Source organism: Mastigoproctus giganteus, chromosome 1, assembly GCF_048544385.1.
Source record: "Mastigoproctus giganteus isolate SK-2022 chromosome 1, ASM4854438v1, whole genome shotgun sequence".
Classification (NCBI taxonomy): domain Eukaryota; kingdom Metazoa; phylum Arthropoda; class Arachnida; order Uropygi; family Thelyphonidae; genus Mastigoproctus; species Mastigoproctus giganteus.
In genome coordinates, this window is record NC_143575.1 from 272,743,291 (window position 1) to 272,771,126 (window position 27,836).

The window sequence follows — 27,836 nt, forward strand, 5'->3', positions numbered from 1 at the left end:
ACAGTGTACCCTGCTTTACGATATTAATCAGTTCCAGAGACACCATCGTATTGTTAAAATATCGTAATGTGAATCCAATAACACATTGTTTTTTGGTAATTCGTTTTAAGATCTCGGAAGCTGAAATTTTTGCTGTATAACTAAGCTATTTATCTCTCTAAAATGTCATTTTTAAGGTCACAACATGACCTTAAGGCCATATAAGAGGTCGTGAGCATGGTTTAAAAATTGTATTAGTTACCAATTCAAATCATTAAAATGCACTACATTTACAGTGGTTTTTACAGTGGTTTTTGTACATTTGTTGTACTGTACTGTATAGGACGTTATCATATGTTCCGTTATAAGAATTAATTTTTTAAACACCTTTGTGATATTTTTCTAAAGCACATTTCTGTAAGTCACGACCATAAAACAATAAAAACAATTTGCACTTTCTGGTTTATTGGGCTTTTCTGTTACTGCAAGCAATTATAAACAGGTAGTAAACTCGATGTTATTGCTATTTGGTTTTTAGGAGCATTAGCAACTAAGGCCATATTGCTCCGGGGGGATATGCGGTGGTCATTCCCCAACCTTTCCGCATCATCCTCCGATGTTATTGCATTTGCAAAAATACTGATAACTGGAATTGTGTGGTTTTTTTATGTTATTATGGTGAAATATGTTTCCCCTTTACTGAAATCTTCAATCATATAAAAAATAAATAAATTTTCAGAACCCTTCTCTTCATTCTTTTTTTTTTTTTTTTTTTTTTTAAGCTTCGTAAACTTGTTACTCCACCCAAATCATATTAGTTGCATCTTCAAATAGGCCTATGAGGTTGGGAGAATTCATATTCACAAGCAATTAAGTTGATACACCAACTGTATTATATTGAAATAATAATTTAATACTGCAAAATGTACATAACATAGATATTTATAATTAAAACAATTAAAACTATTTACAGTAAAATAAAATAAGAGCAATAAAAGTATTATGAAACCTTTAAATATGTTAAAATACTTTAAAAGACTTAAAATACCAGATACCAAAGCTTTCAGAGGCATCCTCCTCCTTTCTCAACAGTGTTAGTTGCAATTTGTGTGTGCCGTTAAAAAATGCTTATGCATGCAATCATGAAATTTATAATTAAATGAGAAGATTATCTTAGAAACAAACGCCTCTTGAAACATTTCTGAAGAATACGACTCCTTGTGCAACAAACCAACGAGTGCCAAGCCAATAATGAGTGATCAGTGAGAGTGCATTTAGTCGATGATGATGATGAAGAATAAACATTCTTTAACATTTGTTGTAAATAATTTCTCTATTATTATAATTTGCTTGATTTTACAGGCTATGTTTTTATTTCTTTCAATAAATCAATCATTGTTTAAACATTGTTTAATTAGCTAACTAATTTCATTGTTGAGAACATAACCCCTTTTTTTTAACCTTATGTCTATGGGAAATAAATTCCCGCTTTACAAGCGTGCGCTAGGAACAAATTAACTCGTAAAGTCGAGAACTACCTTTACTTTATATGGACTTTTGGGGCTGAGTAATTGTATATCAGTTCATTATAATCAGTCCTGTTTGTAATATCATTCTCAATACAAATTATTGCCAAATTACTTAATTTTTCTTGTCCAAGTGAATTTCTAATAAAATTCTTAACTCTTGAGTACAGAGAACAGTCGTTCTGCTGATGCATTCGAAACAGGAATTGACAAAAATATTTTTAAAATTATGTCCACATTAGGAAAAGTTGATATTAGTCCTTGAATTGCTTCGTACATTAAAGTAGGTGAAAATTAAATTTCATTTTTTGCAAAATGTATAAAATGTGTTAATTCTTCTTTAAAAACATTAGTGTCAATGTCATCTGAATAAGTATTTATTAAATTAATAATACAATTGTCATATTCTTTCTGTGATAAAAAATTTAAAATATTTTGGTATGCCTCAACAATTTATCAATTTATCGCAAATAACATTTAAACAATTTACAACAATGTTTGTTTGCCTGTCAAATGCATGCCCAGATCTCTTTTTTCATCAGTGTAATTTTCTCTGTCGACTTCTGACTTTATTGGATTTATGATCTTTATTGCCAGTTAATGCATAAACTTCGGTTTCTATAGCATCAAAAAATTCATTGTTACCTCGATTGTCTGATATATATAATGACAATGATTTTAAAAGATTTACAGCATGTAAATTGGAATCTTTATTTTTAAGATTTTCATTTATGGAATTTAATCGCTGTAGAATTGAATGCCATATGAAAAGAAAAAGAGTTGTTTCAAAATCTTCAAAGAAATCATACAGATTTTTTTCTTCTAATTTTGTCAAAAGTTTTTCATTTGAATCATTAGAGCGCTAAATAAAGCTTCTTTTATGGCAAAAAAATTCATCTTAACAGCTAGAATTGCATCTGCCCTTGCGAACCATCTGTATCACTAATTCTTTTTAATGTTTTATTTCTTTTTGAATTTGTCTTTATTAAAAGTCCCATCTTTTTGTTGATGAAGCAAAAAATACAAATAAATTTTGAATAAAATCAAAAAAATGACTCGCTTCTGAGCAAGATTCTGCAGCTGAATTTCCAACTAAATTTAAGGTATGAGCTGAACATAGAATAAAAAATGCATTTTTGCTATGGCTCTTAATCTTCACCTGAAATCGGTTTTATATACTAGACATATTTGCCGCAGTGTTGTAAGATTGCCCACGACAGTTTTGAATATCTAGACCATACTCTATTAAGGTTGATATTATAATATTTTCTAAATAACTAACGTCTCATTTTTCAATATGAATGAAAGACAAAAAACGTTCCTGTATTTGGTTTTGTTTATCCGTGTATCTTGTGATAAATGATAACTGATCTGTGCATGACTTACATTGGGAGTTGAGTTAACAATAAGTGAAAAATATTTAGCTTGTTTGATATTGTTAGTAATTGTATTTCTTACATTTGTGGCCATTAAGCCAATGAATTCGTCACAAATAGTATTTGAGAGATAATTTACATGTCCTTTACCACATTTGGTATAAGTTTCTAAATGAGTTTTTAAAAATATTAAATTCTGCTAAGTACTTTAAGCAACTCATAAAATTTCCTGTACATGAACAATCATGCCCTCGAAATCCCAATCCTAATGTAGCTAAAAGTTTCACAGTAGCAACAACCCTTTTTAAAACCTCACACCAACAGTTTGTTTGTTTTTCATATGGTTTTATCATCTCAGAATCAATTCTTCCTAGACTTTTCAAGCACTTTACACACACACACACACACACACACATACATTCCTCGTGTTCTTTAGACTCATCATGCCTTTTTAAAATATCACTGATATTTTTCCAATCATTACATCCTAACTAATGCATTTGATTTTGTTGAAAACAATTTGCAAATAAAACAGTATACTGATTTTGTTGTTTCTGAAAATATTAACCATTATCTTTTTTCCTGAGTACCGTTAGCTCTAGTTAAATAGAAACATGATTCGTTTAGTTTTCTTGTAACCATTTTTCCCCCTTCATTAAATCTATTTTTGAATTTTTTATGTTGCCTACATTTTGCAGTTTTTCACGAAGGCAAAATTCAAGGAAGTCATTCATGATAGGTTTTGGCCCTAGAGCAATATCTTTACTATATGTTTGATCGTATCTGGAGTATCATTAATAGTATCAGAGTGCTGTGGTTTTCCATTATTGGTATAACTTCCTGTGTGATGTTGAAACAGTTATCGTCAATAACATCGTCTGGGGATAATGAAGAGGTAGAAGCTATGCCTGCACTGTTTTCTTCTGTTGTAATGATGTGGGTGCCATTTTGAGACTGTTCTCGATTTTTTATTGAAATAAACTATTGTAATGAGTTTTGCTGTTTTTTTAATTCCGCTTCTCTAATTTTTAACTTTTTATGTTCTTTTCATGGCCTTAAAAAAATATATGATATTTTTAGATTTATATTTTACAATTTAAAAATTTTTGTACTTTTAATCAGTTTTTTAATAATTAAGTAATTAAATTTTTTAACAAGGTAATAGACAATGGAAACCCAATATAATGCAACAACTGCATTATAGGCGAACTGAAGAATCGATTGATCCTACAGAATAAATACTACACTATCACAAAAAATCATCAACAAACATAACTGACTGACACATTAATATATCAAGTTGATATACAAGCAGGGTGCCAGACATGTCGATTTAAGCGGGGAATTCCCGAACTATATGAAATAAAATTAAATAAATCCATCTATTAAGTTCATTTTTTAAGAAACAAAATGGAAGCTATGAGTTATCACTATATATATCGGGTATCCGCTGTATTTGTTAATATTAGCATTAGCATTAGCATTAGCAGAGGCATATGATGCAAGAAAGCAAGCTTATTCAGCATCAGCCAAAAAAAAAAAAAAAAAAAAACACACCACTCCCATTTCACCCCTCCGTTCGTTCGAAATACCTGTCCAGTTGAGCTTTAAATTTGTTTAGGCTATCAACTTCAACAACAAGTGATGGAAGTCGGTTCCACCAACCAACCACCCGCTGGCCAAAGGCAAATTTCCGCACATCTATCCGACATCCGTCCTTCCTCAATTTGAATTTATGCCCTCTGAGGTGATTATTCTGAGAAAGATGAAGAATCCCATTGGCATTGAGCATGCTCAAACCATTCAAAGCCTTATACACCTCTATCAGATCACCTCGCCGGTGCCTAGTCTCCAGACTCTGTAATTTGCAAAACTTAAGCCTTTCTTCGTAAGAGCAACCCTTTGTTCCATTTACTAATCTTGTTGCCCTTCTCTGTACCCGTTCCAGCAGCTCTACATCCTTCTTGAAATGAGGCCTCCAGACCTGTATACAGTACTCAAGATGTGGCCTTACCATTGCCTTATACAAGGGAATAATCACCTCCTTATCCCTGCTAGAAAAATTCCTGTATATCATTGACAAGACACCATGCGCTACTCTTGCAGCTCGTCTGCACTGCTCAGAGAACTTCATATCTGCCTGCACAATTACCCCCAGGTCCTTTTCATTCTCCACCACTGTCAGTGTAGTACCGCAGAGTTGATACGTTGCTCTGGGGTTACTGTTTCCCATATGCAGCACTTTACATTTGTCGATGTTAAACCTCATTTGCCACCTCTCAGCCCATCTGTTCAACCTTTCCAGATCCTGTTGCAGCAGCATAGCGTCAGTATTGTCCTTAACGACCCTGCCAACCTTTGTATCATCTGCAAACTTGGACATTAAACTTGATATCCCATCATCAATATCATTCATAAACACCGAAAACAACAACGGACCCAACACTGAACCTTGAGGAACTCCACTAATAACATTAGTCCACGTTGAGCAGTGTCCATTGATTACCACTCTCTGTCTTCTGCCACTCAACCATCCCCTTATCCATAGCAGCAATTTGCCTCCAATGCCACACTGCTCCAATTTGTGCAGCAGTCTTCCATGTGCAACAGTATCAAAAGCCTTTCTAAGATCCAAATATATAATATCAAAGTTATTCCCTGCATCCAGTTCTTTTGTGACTACATCATAGTATCCAATCAAATTGGTCAGGCAAGACCTGCCCTTAACAAAACCATGCTGCGTCTGAGCTATAACTGAATTCTTGTCTAGATGATCCTGCAGTGCTTCTTTAACCAGTGCCTCCATTAATTTACCTGGAACAGAAGTTAAACTAACAGGTCTATAATTACTTGTGTCAGCCTTTGATCCTCCTTTGTGAATTGGGGTTACATTTGCACATCTCCAGTCTATGGGCACCTCCCCTGAGTCCAAAGAAGCTCTCATAATTATGGCTAGGGGTTTGCATACTTCCTTTGCTGCCTCCTTTAATATAACTGGATAGATCCCATCCACCCCAGGTGCCTTTTTTATGTTTATCCTCAACAATCTCTCCTCCACTTTCCTCTCAGTTATTACAAAATCATCCAGCTCACTGCCAATGTTTACTTTACCTACATCATTCTCCTTCCTGAATAACTCCTCATGCGTGAATGTAGATGCAAAATACTCGTTTAGATTGTTAGCCACCTGAGCAGGATCCTCAACTGTTGAACCATCAATATCCAGTGGACCAATCTGATTCATCCCTTTCCTTTTCGAGTTCAAGTATGTAAAAAACTCTTTTCTGTTTTTCTTTGCATCCTTTGCCAAGGATTTTTCATAGTCTGCCTTTGCCTGCCTAATCTCCTTTGTGACTTGGTTACAGACCAACTTATATCTATCATAGGCTTCCATGTCACCCATTAATTTGTAAGTATCCCATGCATTTTTCTTCTCTGCCACATGTCTCATTAGTTCATCTGACAACCATTTAGGCCTAAACCTCGAACAATATTTCTTAGTTGGTATGTAAAGCCTGGTAGCCTCCAAGATTAGTTCCTTGAATGCTTCCCATTTTGAGTTTGCTGTTGGTAACATCATCAGTTGGTCCCACTGTATAGAATTTAAATACTGTCTCAGACCATCGTAGTCGCCTTTACGAAAACAAAAACCCTTCCCTTTACCTCTGATGGTAGTTACCTCCTTGAGTAAATCCCACTTCAACACACTGTGATCACTGCCACCTAGTGGTTCATTTATCTGCAGGTTCTTAATGCATGAAGAATCACTACTGATAATCAGATCAAGAGTATTGCTCCCTCTTGTTGCCTCACGAACATGCTGATGTAGAAAACAATCATCCAATAAATCCACAAAAGCCTTGCTAGTGTGCGAGTGACCAACCCACAAATTCCAGTCAATATCTGGGAAATTAAAGTCCCCCATTATAAGACTCTCAGATTTACTGGCCCACTCTATTTCCCTGTACAATATCTTATTATACTCATCAGAGTCATTAGGCCTATAGCACACTCCTACTCTCAATTTTGATTTCCCTATGCTTATGTCGCACCAAACTGACTCGACACTGCCCTGTCCATCGATGTCGACTGGCTTCACTTCCTTGGACTTTATGTGTTTCTTAATTAATAGCATAACCCCTCCTCCCCTCCTGTCCTGTCTATCCTTTCTATACACATTGTATTCCCCAAATTCCAGTTCCGCATTACTTATATCTGTGTGACACCACGTCTCTGATATCCCAACAATATCTGCCTTTGATGTTTTGAGCAATACCTCAAATTCATCAAATTTATTTACCAAACTCCTAGCATTGGTGTACACGCAGGTATACATGCACCTGTTTCTATTCTTAGCTACCCTAACACAACCCATGTGTTTACTTGTACCGCAATGACTACCAGCAGTCTCCGAAATATCCTGCATCTTGTTTTTCAGACTTCTGCTCATTTCAATAGAAGCAGTGCAAGAATCACTTCCACCTCTGCCAGTGGCTACTGTTAATCTATTAGTCCTTGTATCCCCCCCAACTAGCAGTTTTCCGACCCACCTAACACTGCCTCGACAGCATCAGCAAAAATTCTTGCACCCTTTCTATTTAAGTGTATCCCATCCCTGTAGAAGCAATCTCTCCTGTTAACAAGTACAGTCCAGGCTGAAAAAAATTCTACCCCTTGAGCCTTGCACAATCCCTCCAGGGCCGAATTGATCGACAAGGCTCTCATCATATACTCCCTCCTATCGTGTCTGGGCAGAATTGCAGACACTTTCAAGTTCAACCCTAATTCACGGCTTTTTTTCAACAGTGACCTGTACTTGCTAAGTAATTCCGCCGGTCTCCTACTCTTAATATCATTAGTGCCAACGTGTACAACTATATCACCTTTTGTGCCCTTAAAAGATGATATCCGCTCTACAACGTCATCAACCTTTGCCCCTGGCAGACATACCCTGGTCCTATTCCACCTATCCTTTTTACAAAGTATGTTCCCCGTTTCCCTGACAATAGAGTCACCAACAACTACTAGTTCCTGTGGGACCAGCGCATTCTGCCTAGGGGGCTGCTTCTGTGTTGCCTGATGACCAAGTGCAAGCTCTGGCGTTGATGTGGGCAGCTGAGAGCTTGATGGGCCCCTCAATTTATTTCCTTCGAGGGCATCCACCCTGTCCTTCAAGCTCTCATAAAGGCCCATAACAACGCTGAGTTGCCGCCTGATTTCCTTGCACTCCTTACATCGTGCACACACAAAGACATCCCCCTTGGCAGTATCATGTCCTGTACCCGACTGCTCCGCAAACATCAAGCAAACAGTGCATTTTAATAGACTGTGATTCAGAGGGCAACTGCCCCCCTCAGTTCTCCCCTGAACCACAGCACTCCCATTAGCTTGAGCCTTTTGCTTTGCTGCTCTGGTCAGAGTCATGATTCCGATTTAATTCAATAAAATTCAAAACAAAAATTAAATCCTTAAGTTATATCCCAAAACAGTTATGTTATATATATTTTTTTTTCGGTATCTAGTGTTTTCTACGAGTTCCCTTTATACAACTTCCGTATCACGTGTACCACTATAGTTATGTATTAATTATTTGTTACGATTAAGTCGTTATATATATATATATATATATATATATATATAGAGTTAAAAGTACAATTTAATTGACAATAAAGTTTATCAAGATTAATAGATTTACTGATTAATTGACAATATTATATTATGCACTATACGACACTAAGCTTATGCTATCGTGTAAAAATGGCGGGAATTCACGAACGGTATTTCTACGGACTCGTAAGTATTGATTAGCTTCCAAATCTCGCTATCTCAATTTAGAATAAACTAAGGATCCTGACTAGGTCTATAATCTACTTATAGATGATAATTTGATATAACAGTTGGTTAATAAATCGACTAAATTTGGTTAAAAAAAAAATTTGGTTTGTGACACGTGGATTTGATACCGTTACCGATACTAAGTAATATCTACGAAATCTCTGTCTAAGTTAAACTTTAAACTAAGTATCGTAACTAGGAATATAAAGCTACTCTAGAAAATAAGTTAATATGACAATTTAAACTAATAAAGCAGAAAATAAATCAGTATAATATAATAAATATAAGTATAATAAATCATATAAAACAAAATAAATGAATGTTCTAAAACAAAATAAAATACCTACAATATTTAAGTTAAAATCTTCTTATCGAAAAAGTTCAGCTCTCAGTGTTCTTCTGTTACTCAATATTTAATGTTCTTACACTTGTTTTTTAAGTTAATCACACATTAAAATCAAAAACTGCTGAATTATTCTGCTGCACCCTCAGTTCTGCTTGGATATTCACTCAAGACTGGTTGATAATATCGTGGCTGCCTTCACCCTGCTACTTAGTGTTCACACGAAGAATGTCGCTGCTAGTTCGAGGTGACCTCGAACTAGCAGTGACACGCAGCTAAAGTTTCTCACAGGCCACAGAGAAGTAAGATATGTTACTACTCTGTGTCACAGGCTATGAACACATAGAAACAGTTGACTAGTGCAACTTCTCGGTATGTGATTGGGTAGGTGCCACTGAATTGCGCACCGTTAATCCCTTTAGCTCTCGGGTAAACTAAAAATGACCACTAAATTGCCAGTCAACCCCACCTGCAATTCAGCGAGTGTCCAGTAATTTCCAGGTGAAACTTATCAAGAGATAAATAATTATGGAGGAAGGAAGGGAAGTGGGTGGTTTACTAATGCCCATCACAGGACATTTCGACAAAATGTTCGTTGGAATGTGCACTGAAATAATTGAAAGTGGAAGGGAAAAATATTTTTGCAGGTGAACAATTTTAAATTAAGATTATTACTATATTTAATACCACTCATATACCACGTGAAATTAATAATAGTTTATTAAACAATTGCCTAAACCACTATATACTACCTAATCACTATTATTATAATACCAAAGATATGCTCTAACAATTGCTTTATACATTTGATTAATAACCTCTTCATTCCTATCAGAAAAATCCTTTAACGTTCATAGATGAAATACTATTTTTACTATTAATTTTACTATTTACCACATACTATTTTAGTATCCTGTCTGTCTGCACTGTTGAGCAAATTTTGTCATGTATCACAACTACTCATGAATCATTTTCATTATGCAGATCAGGTATTTTTAGGGGGGGGGGATTATATGGACTAGGTGGGGTTTTTTGATGCTGATTCCAAATCTGTTTACAGTTCTGCCCCAGCATCAAGTTTTTCTGATGTGACTGGTTATGTGAATATGATGAGACTGATTATACCACTCACATACCTGTTCAACCAACTTACATAAATATAATTATTTTTTATTATTATTGTTTATGCGTTCGTGTTTATGAAATTGAATATGTCTGTATCTTGTTACTTTGTAATTTAATTATTTGATTGTAAATTGTTTCAGGTGATATCCCCCGGGGGCTCACATCTGGTGAGTATGGGCTTAGCACACCCAGGGTCCCTGAGCTGAATATCATCATTCTTCTCTTTCTTGGTGAATCCCTTTTACTTCTGACTCTTGTTCTCTCTCTCTCTCTCTCTCTCTCTCTCTCACACACACACAGGATAACTAGAATTTTTTTTTTTTTTTTTTGGCTGGTGCAGCAAAAGCCTCAGGCTTCCTTGCACCATACAGCTAATTATAATAATAATATCCGGTGAATTACTGAAATGCATTCATCATACCTCAAAGGTATAAAAATCACCATCACCCCAACAAATTCTGCTATGTGGTGTGCCACTCTTTTCTAACTAAATTGCTACACAGTGGATATTTGGAATTTAGCAGTTATACCTTGGTTAACTCCTCTTGTTACTAGAATAAGGTGTGTGCACCTTGTATTCTTTTCACTCATGTTCAATTACATGACCGATTGAACAAATGGAAAAAGTCCATACCATTTGCATGCTACAAAGAAGGCCAAAAAAGACCGCAGTTGTGATTATTGCTTTTACAATATGAGTGTAACTGGATTCTCAGTGATAAGACAGATCCCACACAATGACAGTTTGCCAATTCTGTTACCTCCACAGTATGGTCTAGATTGTTTAAGATGAAATGGAATGCAGTTGAGAGTGCAATTGGCAGAGACCTGAAAACTAGCTGATTGAGTATTCACACTACTTTGATATACACGTGACAAAGAGACTGGCAGAAAAAGCCATTTACCCTAATTTGTCGACCATTTCACTTCTTGCTCTTATTGTTTTTTTTTTTTTTTTTTTTTTTTTTTTTAATCAAAACATAAAGCTTGTAGCAGGAAGTGCAAGTGTTATTTGGACATTACTAAATGAAACAGTGCTGTACCTGATCTACTGATTTATCCATCAACATAGACTACAAGTCTTTGTCATTCATCTTATTTCCTTTTGTCCCAGACTGATAAGGATGTATTTCTGATTGCTCAGTGGTTTGTTTACAGTCTCTCTCTCTCTCTCTCTCTCTCTCTCTCGGAACAGATAAGTTTGTTTATACAATCAATCATTTTTAGAATATTGGTGAGTAAATTACTCCAATATTCTAATACCCTTACTGTATTTTGCTGAACCTTAAGACTTGCCAAGTGGTGACTGTTATGAGACAATTTGGTGGTGCTTCTACAAAACTCTGATGTGCACTTTGTAATTCTGTCATTCTGAGATAAAAATCATGCAAGAACTTGTTCTTCATCAGGTTCTTTATTGCTGTAAATTTCTTGCTCTGTTTCTTCCATTCATTTTTCAACTACTGTATCTTCTTCCTCTTTACTTTCTTTGCTAGCTGATGAGCTCTCTGAGTTGTAAATATTACCAAAGTTTTTCAAAAAATGAGAGCCTCCTTCCTCTAAGCAACTGCTTTTTCAATTCATTTTGATAAATACAAAACTAACTCCAACTCTAAGTGGAGAAAAAAATTCAGTTGAGTAAGACTAACTGTTCACACTCTGACCTGAGGGGGAACTGTGATCAGGAATGCCTTATATCCCAATGAAAGCTTCGCCTCTGAAAGCTGATTTGCTTTCAACTTGAATTAAAAATTGAATAAACTCTCAAATTGGAATGCTATTATAAGGCAGTCTGACTGTTGCCCGTCATTCATATTCAGTCAGTATTCATTATACAGAATTCTTCATATTTCTAAAGTGAATTGGTCTTGATACTTCAATTGCCACTTGTAAATACAGCAATACTTCGCTTAGCACAACTTCAAACAGCACGGGTTTCACTGTAACACGGTTTTCAATTAAATTTAAGTCGAAAATTTACTGTACATATTAAAACTCATTCAATAGCCTAGACACATACTCTACATATATGCTGTGTTGTTGTTGTAGCCTAGGTACACATACATAGTGTTTTCCCTGGGACCTATCGAATGGTGTACCGCCCGGCTAAAATTTAAGCAATTATCGTGGTACCACGTGGTACTACTCACTGATTTTTGATCAATATTAATTCGAATGTACTATGCGATCGAGATCAGTGCGACAGGAGCATATAATTAGCATTAGCATTAGCAAAGGCATATGATGCAAGAAAGCAAGCTTATATAGCATCAGCCAAAAAAAAACACCCTTATTTCACCCATCCACTCACTACAAATGTTTGTCACGTTCTGCCTTGAATCTACTTAAGCTATCAATGTTAATGTTAAATTATGCAATTAATTTTTGCTCTGGATCGCTTGTCACATTTATAAATAACAGAAATTTTATAATATTGCAAAGTATCGTTTAGTATTCTTAATTCAATCCTGACAAGATGACGTGATAGCTTTTCATTTCACAATTTATTTTTTACTCATTTAAATACGATTGAAAATATATTTGCATCTTGGCTAGAAATCACTGCCAATGACATGCGTTCTGTTTGGCAGCATGTTTTGCCCCATATGGCAAATGATTTCACTCATTTTTAATCGCAAATTCAGACGATTGCCAAATTCAGCAAACTGCATATGAAGAAGAGAAAAAAATTCTGAAGTGGATAACATTGAAGTGGCACCAAAAGAATTTTCACCAGAAGAATTGGAGAAAGTTTTTCGTGGGTTTACATGGCCTGCGAGGCGATTATGAATGGAGATCCGGATGTTGAACGTTGCATCAAGGTATGGCAAATTTTACAAGATGGGATTCGATGCTGCAAAGAATTGTACACCAAGAAAAAGAGAACTTCACCAGACTTCATTATTAAAATACCTAAATAAACAAAGTTTTTTTCTCATCTCTCATGATGTTACCTTTTCATTAATAAAATTTTTGCAATATTTTTTATTTCAAATCCTTTAATTGGCTATCAAGTGTAAACTGTTTATAATTTATTATAATTTGTTTATAGACTGTTTCTTTGGTACCCATTCAATTAAAACCTATTATAATTATACCTCAGTCAGCACGGTTTCACATAACACAGAATAGTTTCAGTACCAATTATCAGTGCTATGCGGGGTATTGCTGTATATGAATGTAAATATATGTTAGCTTAAGTCTGTTCCAGGGAAAATAATGGAATCACTGGTTAAAGAAGTAATGCAGGACCATCTGAACAGGCATGCAGTTATACTGAAATCACAGCATGGATTTGTTAAGGGACAAGAGTCTTGTCTAACCAATCTGATAGGTTAACATGATGCAGTTACTATGGAACCGCATCCAGTTCCATGATGCAATTACTATGGAACTGGATGCAAAAAATGACTTTTGACATCATATACTTGGTTGCAGGAAGGCTTTTGATACTGTTGCACATAAAAGACTGCTGTAGAAACTGAAGCAATGTGGCATTAAACACAAGTACTAATAATGGATAAATGAATGGTTTAGTGGAAGAAGACAGTAGTTTATCACTAGGCACTGCTCTTTGTGGACTAATGAGAGAAACAAAGGGGACGCTTAACAAAGAAACGCTTAAGTTCTGCAAGTTGCAGCATCTGGAGACTAGGCACCTGCGAAGTGATCTGATTGAGGTGTATAAGGCCTTGAATAGTTTGAGCAGGCTCGATGATGATGGGATACTTCCGCTTGCTCAGATTAAGAACCTGAGGGGGGGCATAGATTCAAATTGAGGAAAGACAGTTGTAGAACAGATGTGCAGAAGTTTGCCTTTAGCCAGCGGGTAGTTAGTTGCTGGAACAGACTTTCATCTGTTGTTGTGGAAGTTGATAGCTTAAATATATTTAAGGCTGAACTAGACAAACATTTGGAGTGACCAGCTAGGCAAAATGGGAAGGTGTTGCTTTTTTTTTTTGGCTGATGCTGTATAAGCTTGCTTTCTTGCATCGTATGCCTCAACTAATGCTAATGCTTAATTAGTGGAGTTCCCCAGGGTTCAGTTCTGGGGAACTCGTAATTGTTGTTGTTTTCAATATTTATCAATGATATTAATGAAGGTATATCAGGCTTAATGTCTAAGTTTATAGATTATACAAAGGTTGGCATGGTGATTAACGACAGTCATCAGGATGAACTACTGCAACAAGATCTAAGGAAATAGTCAATGGGCTGAGAAATGACAGTTTAACATTGAAAAATGCAAGGTATTGGTTATGGGTAGCAGTACCCCAGAGTAACTTATCAACTGTGTGGTACTGTGCTCTTCCATCTGTTATTGTGAAAGTGGATGGGTTGAATAAATTCAAGAAGAACTAGACAAATTCTTGGAAAACATGGATGGGTGAACTGTGAAGGTTTTTTTTTTTTTGTTGTAGTATACACTGAGTGATCACTGAATTATGACCACCTACCTAATACTTCGTAGGTCCTACTTTTGCCCTCACACAGCAGCCATCTGACATGTCGTTGATTCAACAAGATGTCAGAACTGTTCGGGAGGTATGGCCAACCATGCTGTGTCAGCAATGCAGGTATGGAGGTGACTGCTGTATCCAGACGCCTGATATGCCTTTCCATAGTGTCCCACAAGTGCTCTATGGGATTGATATCGAGGGAGTTCAGAGGCCAGTCAATATGCTGGAAGTCAGAACTGTGTTCCTCAAACCATTCCTACAACAAGTGCCCGATGGCTCTGTGCATTGTCACCTTGGAAGACACCATTGCCATTCGGGAAAAGGTGTAACATAGCAGGGGTATACACAATCAGAAAGCAGTTGACGATAGCAGAGACCAGTGATATGTTGTTCCACATGCCCCAGGGGTCCAAGTTCATGCCAGTGAAACATTCCCCACACCATACAATCTCCTCCATCGGCCTGCACTTTTGATACCATGCATGGTGGATGAAGAGCCTCCTGTTGTTGATGCCAAATCCGTACTTGAGCATCCATGGTGGGGAGTAAATAACATGACTCATCCGAAGAAGGAAAGCACACCTTCTTCCAGTCTTCTAACGTCCAACTTGCATGCTCTTTGCACCAGGCAATCTTTTACACCGATGAATCTTGGTTAGGAGAGGATGCCGTATGAGCCATCTGCTAGTTAACCCATACATGCAAGTGTGCGATGCATGGTCATGCCAGATATTGTTCTGGGTTGGCCCATGTTGTATTGGGTAGTCAGCTCTTCAACAGTGCTGCGCCCATTCGCCTGTACGAGTCGTCAGACCCGGCGCTCACCTCTAACATCAACCGTTCGCTGGCCTTTGCAGTTTTGCCATCAGGTCATTGTTTGACCATTTTGATGCCAGTCCTGGTACACTTTAATAACAGCCACTCTCGAACACCCCACCAGTTCAGCAGTTTGGGAAATCAAGGTACCAGCTTGTCGAGCTCCCACAATCTGTCCTTTATCAAAGTCCGATAAGTCCATCCTTTTACCCATCACGCTCGGAATTTTACTACCTACTGAATCACTGACACCTTATCTATGCTATGTAGGTCGACTAACTGCGCACTCTCGTACCTCACGTGGTCGAGTCCCATTCAGTTTTCATAGGGGTGGTCAAATTCAGTGATCATCTTGCTTAATGATGCATCATTTGCCATTACTACTAGTACTGCATAAAATACCTTGAAGGGCACAATATGGTTGTGCTCATGGGTAGCACAGTTGGTGGAATTACCAATCTCCCCACACCTTGTGAAAAAAAAAAACTTGTGTTTGATCTTGTCTGTCTTGGCACAAAGAATTTTTATGAGCCTTTTCCACAACATGTATGAGTTGGTCTCAGACAGAGATAGCATGGTTTTTTTCCTCCTGGATGCTTTGATTTTTCATCCAGCAAGCAGGAAATCAACCACAGAAAACGTGCAATTTACAGATATAAGTTTCAATATAGTCTAAATTGCTGATGTGCCTACAACAACAGTGTGATTACAGCAGCCTTTGTGATACCCAAACAACAATATTAGTCTATGAACAGAAGTGCCCATTTATAACTGATGTCTCCTACTTAACCATCCCTTTTCCCATAATAGTAATTTGCCCCAATTTTTACAATTATCAATATATGGTACTTTATCAAAGACCTAACTGAAAACTAACTAAATGATATCAGTTATTCCTTGCATCCATTTTTTTTTTTTTTTTTGTTTTAACAAGCAATTAAGATTGTAGTAGTCAGATTAGATTAATCAGATGTGATCTCCTATAAAAAAATTTCTGGTGTGGTTCCCTTATAATTCTAATAATTCTGTATTACATCCTTAAGCTACATCAGGTTAGTCTCTGACACAGAAGTCAAAGTTACAGGTCTGTAGTTGCTCCTTTTTCACCCTATGAGCTATCTTTGTGAATGGGAGTCTTCAGTCTATAGTAACTTTGCCTGAATCCAACAATGCTCTCTTTGCAATAAGAAAAAGGTATCGTATGCCTATACTAATGCTAATTCTATCAGCATTGAGCATGCTCAAACCATTCAAGGCTTTATACACTTCAATCAGATCACCTCGCAGGTGCCTAGTCTACAGACACTAATTTGCAAGACTTAAGCCTTTCTTCGTAAGAGCAACCCTTCATTCCATTCACTAATCTTGTTGCCCCTCTCTGTACTTGTTCCAGCAGCTCTACAATCCTTCTTAAAATGAGACCTCCAGACCTGTATACAGTACTCAAGGCGTGGCCTGACCATTGCCTTATACAAGGGGATAATCACCTCCTTATCCCTACTAGAAAAATTCCTGTGTATCACTGACAAAACACCATGAACTACTCTTGCAGACCGTCTGCACTGCTAAGAAAACTTCATATCTGCCTGCATGATTACCCCCAGGTCCTTTTCATTCTCCACCACTATCATTGTTGTACCACACAGTTGATACATTACTCTGGGGGTTACTGCTTTGCATATGCAGCACATTAGATTTGTCAATGTTAAACTTCTGTTGCCACCTCTCATTCCATCTGCTCAACTTTTCTAGATTCTGTTGCAGCAGTGTACTGTCATTTGTGTCATTAACAACCATGGCAATCTTCATATCATCTGCAAACTTGGACATTAAGCCTGATATGCCATCATCAGTATCATTAATAAATACAGAAAACAAGAATGGACCCGACTTTGAACCCTAGGGACTCCACTAATAACATTAGTCCATGAAGAGCAGTGTCCATTGATTACCATTCTGTCTTCTCTCACTCAACCATCCATTTATCCATAGCAGCAATAAGTAGTCATATTAGCCACACAGTATGGGGGGGGGATTACTAATGTGTTCCACTTCTGTAGCTACTGATCCAGCTAACCTTTGAATTTCCACAATATCAGCCTAAACTTGGAAGCGACTTTAATTAACAACTCATTGGCTAAAACGAAACTTCCTACAGTCCCCCTTCCAATTTGAATTTATGTTAACTAGCATCATAACCGAGGAATTTTCACCATTTTACTATCCACCTCTCAGAGCATTATTGACCTAATCAGAACTCCTCCAAGGTTACCAAGCTTGGTAGCCCATATATTCAAGTCTTCCCTCACAGTGGCACTGTTTTGCCAATCTCACCAAGCATGTCTCCTGTCTTTGGACCTTTTCAAGAAGCTGTGTAATTTCCATATCTTGACAAAATTCAGTCTCATAATTGCTTTATATAAGTCAGTGGGTTTTAACCTCCCTATCTCTAGATGCAGCTGTTTGATAAATCATTGATAGGGTACCATGGGTTTTCCTTGTTGATTGACTGCACTGCACAAAGAACTTCATGCAGTGAAGATTGTCTTTTAATTATAAGCCTGTACCACCAAATCTCTCTCTCGTCCTATACCATTTTAATTCAACTCCACCGAGTATTTATTTTGGAATTATTATACCTCAAATATAAACTCTTGCTAAAAAGTTAAAACAAATTATTTGTTTATTAAAGCAAAGGTACCCATGTCCTCCTGAAGAAGCTTTGCTTCACAATAGCAATTTTTGAACATAAAGCTCTCCCTATTTTTGAGCCTTCTAATGAATGCCCCATCTCTAATGAATACATGACTGTAATTAATGCACTTACCATTAATTTCAGTTATGTATTCACCCCATAATCCCTATAAGGATGTTAGTTGTTATCCCAATATATTCCAGCTGATGTTGCAATCTGTAATGGAACCGAATCATGTGCATATATGTGCCCTTATATGCATATAAGGCGACATACTCACTGGACTCTAGCACATTATATGCTGTTAAATTCAGTAATCTTGTTTTTTATGTCACTTCTCATTACCATATTACTGTTATATTGTCTGCACGTATGTTGTTGAACTCTTTTGCTAGATGCCCCATGTAGGGACTAGCAACCACCTTCACCAGTATTCTTGTTTGCTAATAGAGACATCCTCTGTGTTTTTGCCTAGTGATGCAAAACATTTTACATTTATTGTACAGTTAGTCTGTTATTTTCTCCCTATGGAAGGCAGTCATTCTTTAAATAACTATCTCCCAAATAAAGTTACCCAACCCCTTCAGTGTTGCGTAACTTTTACTCACCCTGTATAATTGAGTAAATTAATGCAGAGTTAATTATGATATTTTAATAAATGGGTAATAAAGTATATTTTATCATTTCGTTTTAGTTGGAATATCTATTTTGTGGAAGTGGTCATAGCCAGTGGGATATTAAGAGCTTAATGGAATGCTGTAGGCCTGATCATGGCTATACTCATGATAGTCGTGCTATCAGATATTTGTTTGACATCCTTAGTAGTTATAATAAAGAACAACAAAGACAATTTCTTCAGTTTGTTACTGGATCCCCAAGGTTGCCTGTTGGAGGTAAGTGTATGTTAATAGCTAGAATCTCTAAAATTAGGTTGCTGTTACCAAATTTTTATATTTTCCATACTAAGGGTAACTAGGTGGAAAACAATGGTCCACAGCTGGTTTCAGATTGCCTGGGAAAAAAAATTTCTACCTCTTGAGCCTTGTTCAGTCTCATAGGCCAAATTGATTGTCAAGGCTGTCATCATGTACTCCCTCCTACCATATCTGGGCAAAATTTCATGCACTTTCATTCAATCCTTCACAACTTTATCGCCTTTTTGATAAAGTTGTGAAGGATTGAAACAATACCACCTTTTGTGCCCATAGTTTCTCCCACTTCCCGGACTATAGTGGTTGATTGTGAAGATTATGATGAGAACCTCTACATGCAAATGGAATAGGCAAGTAAGCATGAATGTCTTATTATGGGTAATTTTAATTTGCATCTAATTGGGAAGGAAACTGCACATGGGTGATGAAATTTTTAAATCAACTAGAACAGAGGTTCCCAACATTTATAATCCCACATATCAGTCAACCACATTGATATCTTATGATGTACTGGTGTTAATTAATGAGTACATAAATCTGTTTTGAAAAGTCACATAAACAATTAGGTAAGCAAAACTGAGCTATTCTACTAAAAACAGAAAAACATATTTATTCATTAGGCAGTAGAAATTCAACCTGTGGCTCACAGGAGTGAGTGAGTATTTAATTAAGAATTATTTGTGGTAAAAAATGGCATCAAATGGCTTGAAAGGATATTTTTGTGATTTAATACTACAGATAACTTAATCTAATGATATAAGTAAATGGAAATTTAGTTGTTGAAAATTGTTGTTTCAACTACTTAAATATCTACTAAACAGAATTTTAAAACTTGCATTTTGAACGCTTATATTTTACTTGAACTATGGTGTTAATCAGTATTAATTATTGTTGATTGGAATATCAAAACTGTATAATAATTAGGATAGCAGTATATCATAATTTCTAATGATCTAAATTTCAAATTACCTGTGAAATTACTACAACTGCAAACACTACTTGTAATGTTCACTAACCAACCTCTGAAGGAAGGCTGACTGAAAATAAGAATAAAAAACAAGAAGGGAAGTAAAGAGATAATTCTATGAATTAAGAAGTACAAGAAAGAAGAAAGACTGAAATATTTGCAGAGATATGAACTGTGAAAAATAAGAAGTTTTGGCTTTAGTAAGATATTACCATTTAAAAAGTTCCCTCTCCCATGAGGCATATTGCTGGATGGTTTCATTCACAGCCCATGTACCGGTAGCTCACTCCTCGCTTACCAGTACTGGTTCATGTACCGATGGTCGGGAACCTCTGAACTAGATGATTGTTATTTATATCAACTTGTCAGGGAAAGTACTAGAGAAAAGAATATTCTAGACCTGATCATCACCCATGAACTAGGTAACATAATAGGGCTGACAGTACGGGAAGTGATCACAGAGCTCTACGGGAGAGGGGAGAGAGAGAGATAGAGGTAGCAGTAGTTAGAGGCAATGGAAAGGGTTATAATTTCAGGAAAGGAAATTGCGATGGCTTAAGGGGCTACATGGCCTTAATTAACTGGGTAGATATCTCACAGAGAGCGAATACAATTGAATTATGGTAACTTTTAAAATGTTAATCACAGATGCCTTGAATGCATAACACCTAGTTTATGTACACAGCCACACACATGCCCAGATGAACACACAATTTCTAGTACTTCTCAATATCTTTGAAGAAAAAGAAACATATTTTGCAGATCAGTTTTGTCAATTTCAGTGCAAGAACCTATCTAGTGCTGTTATGAAAGAAGAAAGAATAACTTGTTCAGTTGTCCTTGGATGTCAAACTGACAAGTTCACGAGGAAGCATGGTATATAAAAGTTATCCCAAATGATTCTTGGTATTTTGATTGGATACTGCGATGTGGTCACAAAGGAACTGGATGCAAAAGATTATTTTGATATCATATACTTGGATTTCAGAAAAGCTTTTGATACTGTTGCACATGGAAGACTGCTGTACAAATTGGAGTGGTATGGCATTAAGGGCAAGTTGCTGCAATGGATAAAGGGATGGTTGAGTGGGAGACGGCAGAGAGTGGTAATAAATAGACTCTGCTCTACGTGGACTAATGTTGTTAATGGAGTCCCCCGGGGTTCGGTGCTAGCCCCGTTGTTGTTTTGTGAATTTATTAATGATATCGATGAAGGTGTATCAGGCTTAATGTCCAAGTTTGCAGATGATATGAAGGTTGGCAGGGTTGTTAATGATAGTAAAGACAGTATGCTACTGCAATAGGATCCAGAAAAGTTAGGTAAGTGGGCTGAGAAGTGACAACTGAAGTTTAATATTGACAAATGCAAAGTATGGCATATGGGTAGCAGTAACCCAAGACAAACATACCAACTGTTTGGTATTACACTCAGGGAGGTGGAGAATGAAAAAGATCTGGGGGTAATTGTGCAGTCAGATATGAAGTTCTCTGACCAGTGCAGACAAGTTGCCAGAGCAGGTCATGGAGTTTTTTCAATGATATATATAGTAATTTTGCTAGCAGAGAGACAAGGAGGTGATTATACCTTTGTATAAGGCGATGGTCATGGTCAAGCCACACCTTGAGTACTGCACACAGGTCTGGAGGCCTCGTTTTAGGAAGGATGTAGAGTTGCTAGAACGAGTACAGAGAAGAGCAACAAGATTGTTGAGAGGAACGAAGGGGTTCTCTTACCAGGAGAGGCTTAAATTCTGTGTAACTTGCAGCATCTGGGGACTAGGCACCTGCAAGGTAGTCTGATTGCGTCGTACAAAGCCTTGAATGGTTTGAGCAGATGGGAATGCTGATGGGATACTTCCGCTTGCTCAGATTAAGAAACTGTGGAGGCATAGATTCAAACTGAGGAAAGACAGTTGTAGAATAGATGTGCGAAAATTTGCCTTTAGCCAGCAGGCAGTTGATTGCTGGAACAGACTTCCATCTGTTGTTGTGGAAGTTGATAGCTTAAATAAATTTAAGGCTGAACCAGACAAACATTGGAGTGACCGGGTGGGTGAAATGAGAAGGTTATTTTAATTTTTCCCCCCTTTGGCTGATGCTCTATAATCTTGCTTTCTTGCATCATATGCCTCAACTAATGCTACTGCATTTTAATAATTCCTCCTTTCAGTGCTGATTATCAAGAATATTCAGCCAAGCGAAAAACAAACTGAATTCAGATCCCTTTCTGATCAGTTTTGGATATGGGTTTGACAGTCAAGTCTGAATAGCAATGCCATTATAAACAAAACTTCAGCTAACCATTTCTGATCAGGTGCAAAGTCTGCTACAATATCTTTCTTGAAACGATCATAATCAGTTGATGTTTGAAAGACAATTCAAACAAATGCACAGGCAGAAATGTTAGGTAAGCTAGTGTTTAAAAGTATACTGTACTACTGGTGAATTCCTTTGGTTGTACTTTAATGTAAAATGTGTATTTTGTCAGTGAGAATTTAATTTCTGTGGTCTGTACTATTTAAAAAGTTATTAGCAACTTAAGCTGAGCTGTGAATATACTTGGTCCTTGAGGTTGTCACAGACATTCTCTGAGATATGCCAGACAAGCTGTACTTGCTACCTGGGAGTCTTAAAACGCTGATGGAACTGATATTTGGGTGACACTCAAGTCAAGTGGACCCAATTTCGGCAAAGTCCGACGGTCTATGACATCCAAATCCTCTGTTTGCACCTTCACGATGGTGGGACTGTTACTAATCCTGGGTATAACCTCCATGCACAAGTACATGGTGAGTGACCACCCAGGTGTGAACCAGCGTATGCAGGGGTCAAGGTGTGGCGCCCACACCACATGGAGGAATGACACCCCTCTATGTTACCAGGCAGTACTAGGTGGTAGATGACTCTCATCAACTGGTGCAATACCACCACTTTGCTTATTGGAGGCTTAAAGTGGTGGAACACTTGTTTAGTCTCTAGAGCTAAGTTCTGGTCAATCCTTCCCTATCTCTTCCATCATGCAGTATGATTGATGACTTTTGAGGTTATGATGAACATCATGGTCAGATCCAATATTCCTTACATTTTGAGGGTACAGCTCTAAAACGGTGTTCGCAGGCCGGCCGCTAGTTAATACACTGGACCGAACCTATTGGTAACTCTCTGGAGGCTTCTGGATCAGCTAGTGTATAACCTTGCTACCTCTACTCTGCCAGATAGTGACTGGAGGAGTCTGAGTGGTGTGTATGCGGGGAGCATTGTCGAGGCCACGTTATGTCAAGGATCTGGGTATATTCGTACCATGTGTACGCCATATCCAAAAATTTCATTACTCCATACAGCATGTCCCACCCACTTTTTCTTACTATTGAATACACCATGAATTGTCAAACTAATAGAGCAAGCTTATCTGCGAACAGATCTAAACCTCCCAAGCACTTCCTAATTCATTTCACAAATATACGTTGTCTCAATTCTAATCTCAACGATGTCCATTTCCACTTGCTTTCTGCCAAAGCCCATGTACTTTTTCTGACAGAATCTCAGTTATCGGTTGATTCAATTACTGCTCATCTCAGATGCCCAAATTATTCGCTGTATGATTCCTTTCACCTCAAAGGTGGTATTTGTGCATATGTCCATTCTGATATTCCCTGTCAGAGACTTGGCAATTTGGAATCTCCTCTCTTTGGTCTTGTCTGGCTTAAAATCTCTGTACCTCATTGTGTCAAATTCATCTGTTGTCTCTACCGTTCTCCCAACTCCACTAATCACTTGGAGCTCTTTGACTTCCTCTCTTTGCAACTTGACTTTCTCCAGTCCAACTTTCCTAACAGTGAGGTAATTTTCCTTGGTGATTATAATGTTCACAACTCCAGCTAGCTTCCGTTTTCTAGTCACACCAACCCAGCTGGTTGAGATTCTGAGGCTTTTGCAATTACTAATGACCTTGCACAGATTGTTAATTTACGTACAAGAATATGGACAATCCTAATCATACAGCCAGTACGCTTGATCTTTTTCACACAGACAACCCTTCTAAGTACACGGTCGAAGTGAGAGGTCCTTTAGGCACTTCAGATCCCAACTTGGTGATTCTTTTCTCCAATGGAAATTTTATCTCATGGCTATTCCCAACCTCGTGTTGTTTGGCTTACAAAAATGCAAAATGGGATGACCTGCGAGACTTCTTTTCTTTCGTCGGATTACTGTTTCAAAACTTCTGATGTCAACATTTGCTCAGATCGTGTCAGTGAAATTATTATTGCAGGAATGGAATCCTTTATCGCACACTCCACTTAAATCTTGTCCTTTATCTAAACCTTGGTTTTCCAATAAATGTGCTAAGGCTGTTCAAGAGAACAATGTTGCATATCGTAATTGGCTTGTTTCTAATTCTTCAATTTCATTTTCTGTCTCACCAAAGCTTGCAACAATTGTAAAGCAGTCCAAACTAGAATTTGAACAGGCTAAGAGCAGAAAACCTGCTTCTTGCCCTAATGGTAGCCGAGCATTCTGGTCTCTTGCCAAAGCTATTGGCCAAACTTTTGCCCATCTCTGCTCCCACCTCTGTCCAAACCAGATGGTTCTGTTGTCACTTCAGCCAAGGATAAAGCTGACCTGCTAGCATCCCATTTTTCTCCCAACTCATGTATTAATGATCTTGGTAAAACACCTTCCACCCCCAACATGCTCCATTCAATGTGGCACCTCCGTAGCCAGGTGGGAAGGAGCAGCAGTGCGTAGCACATGCTTCTTGATTAGACCGGGGTTCGAGCTCATCACCACCAAATACAGAGGATGCGGAAAGGTCAGGGAATGACCGCATATCCCGGAGCAATATGGCATTAGTTGCTAATGCTCCTAAAAACCAAATAACAAACAAACAACAAACAAACCATTCAATGACTCCTGTGGTCTTCCGTCGAAAGGCTGTCAGAAGGATTTGACAAATCTTGATGCTAAGAAAGCTCCAGGTCCTGATGGTATTTCTCCCCTTGTTCTCAAAACCTGTGCTCCTGAACTTACTCCTATTCTTTGCCGCCTTTTTTCACTTCCTTATTCCAAAGGTGTTTTTCCTTCTGCTTGGAAATTTGCTCATATCCAGCCAGTTCCTAAAAAGGGTGAAAAATCCTTCCCATCCAATTATCGTCCCATTGCAATTACTTCTACTCTTTCTAAAGTAATGGAGAAATCAATTAACCACCAACTCTTAAACTGACTGGAAACCTTCCGTCTGCTCAACGATCGCCAATATGGATTCCATCACTGTCGATCCACTGGTGATATTCTGGCTTATGTTACCCATTTATGGACTAATTCAATGGAAAGGTTCGGTGAAACATAAGTAGTTGCTCTTGACATCTCAAAGGCTTTTGATCGTGTTTGGCATAAAGGTCTTCTAAACAAGCTTCCATCTTATGGTTTGCCAACTGTTTTTAATAATTGGTTATCCAGTTTTCTCTCTGATTGCTCACTGAGGGTCATGGTAGATTGCTCTCTGTCTTCTAACTTCTCCACTAATGCCGGTGTCCTCCCAAGGTTCAATTCTTTCTCCCACTCTTTTCCTCTTGTATATTAATGACCTTCTTCCATTGACTGGAAATCCTATCCATAGTTTTGCCAATGATAGCACATTGCATTCCACTTTCCATTTTTCAGAAACCTTGTCTTGCTCAGTCAGCTTCAATTTCTCGAAAATCTGCTACTAATTCCTTAAATGCCGATCTTTAGGTAATTCTCCAGTGGGGCAAAGACAACTTAGTTGATTTCAACCCTTCTAAAACTCAATCTTGTCTTATATCTCGCAAAAAGGATTCTTCTGCTCCTATGCTTATCTTTAGTGACACTCCGATTTCTAGGCAAAATGATATATCTCTTTTGGGGATTACCCTGACTTCTATCTCTCTTGGCACAAGCACATTACAAATATTGCTTCCTCTGCATCTAAAAAATTTGGTTTTCTCTTTCGCTCTCAGCGTTACTTTTCTTCCAAACAGCTGCTCTGTATAAATCACAAATCCACCCTGCCATGGAATATTGTTCCCATGTCTGGGGTGGTGCCCCCAAAACCTCTCTCAGGTTTCTTGATTGCATTCAGAAGAGGGCAGTTAGGTTAATTAATGATTCATCTCTAACAGAGTCTCTCCACTCGCTGTCTTATAGACGTATTGTTTCTGCTGCATGCCTCTTCTACATATACTTCCATGGACACTGTCTTCTGAATTGGCTTCTATAATTCCCGCTCTCTCTTTCAAAACAGTCTGAACACGTGCCGCCACCAGCCTACATCCATTTACTGTCCAACTTCAAACTCACAGAACCAACTTTTCATCTTCCTCATTTATTCATTCAACTGCCGTTTTCTGGAACAACCTTCCATCATACGTATTTACTAAAAATTACAGTCTACAGAAGTTCAAATCCAATGTCAACAAATATCTTCTTTCGTCTTCTCAACCTCCAACCCAAGCACAGTACTAAGTACTATAGGTTCTAATACCTCTTGTGTTTGGGGTTTACATAAAAAAAAAAAAAAAAAAATACATCAAGTGCTCTTGTTCTTCAGTGGAAGCAGAATATTTTCTATGATGGAAAATCAAACACAGTAAAGCATATGAATTTTATTTGATTTACAGGACCATCACTTCTGCTGAGGCCCCAGGTGCCAAGCGATTTATAGTTCTTTTAAGTTCCTATCTCTAAGAAATTTATTTAATAACAGCTCCTATTACAAAAGTACTTGTACAAAGCAAGAAAGGAAAGCCGCCTTTCTTTATTTTTCGTATTTCTATTACTAACAGTTACTACTTTATGCTTGGTCACTCCAGACGCTGCTCCTGCCTCCCCGTGGCAGGGCCGGAAACCTTGACAGAACAGTTAATCTGCCAAGGGCCAAAAGGAGCAAATATGGATCACAATATGTTTCCACCTCTAGAGCTGACATGCTCTTAGCCAGAGTTGGATATTGAACATGGCAGGTTGCAGCCCAAGAGGTTTAAAACCAATTCCTCAGCGACAGATTTTCTTGTATTTCTCATAATGCACACTCTTGCAGATAAGCCTCTCAGTAAGCTGCCTCTGTTCCTTGACCAGAAACACCTGGAAAGTCTGGCAGGATCTTCCGAAACAGTCAAGAGACTGCAATCAGGGATCCTACTAGTGGAAACAATGACCCTCAAACATTTGGAGAAACTGCTAAAACTTATGAACTTTGCTGGAATTCCAATAAAGGTTTCTCCCCATGTAACCCTAAATACATCTAAGGATGTTATATCCAGCTGGGATCTATTGAATGTCGTCGAGGAAGAAGAGATAACTTAAAAGCTTGAAGGTCAAAATGTCATTGCTGTGAAAAGAATTATGGTTAAAAGAGACAATACACTCACACCTATAAGGAATATTATTCTAATCTTTGACAAGCCAAATCTACCATCATTGATAAAAGCAGGCTCTCTACTTTTCTGCATTATTAGATTCTACATTTCTAATCCATCGATGTTATAAGTGCCAAAAGTATGGCCACTCTGAAATGGCATGCAATTTGTCTTAATTATGGGTCCTCTGATTACACTCAAAGTGATTGCTTGACAAAAGAAATGACCTGCCCCAACTGTAAAGGCAACCATCCTGCTTATCCAAGGACATGCGACAGATAGAAACCTGAAAAGAAAATTGTGAAGTGTAAGAATGAAAATAAAGTAAGTTTTCCCATATGACTAAACGTACATACGCCAATGTTTTGCAAAAATATCAATCAGTGGCCACCCAAAACTGATATTA

General features: G+C 37.5%; 1 protein-coding gene across 3 annotated transcripts in view; it reads left to right on the plus strand.

Moving 5' to 3' along the window:
* Positions 1 to 27,836, plus strand: part of ctrip (E3 ubiquitin-protein ligase ctrip) — an 894,611-nt gene that overhangs the window by 857,796 nt on the left and 8,979 nt on the right. For all 3 annotated transcript variants that reach the window (XM_090377644.1, XM_090377653.1, XM_090377662.1), the window contains one exon: positions 18,850 to 19,048. In XM_090377644.1, the coding sequence (XP_090233770.1) occupies positions 18,850 to 19,048 (199 nt within the window). The remainder of the gene's footprint in view (positions 1 to 18,849; positions 19,049 to 27,836) is intronic.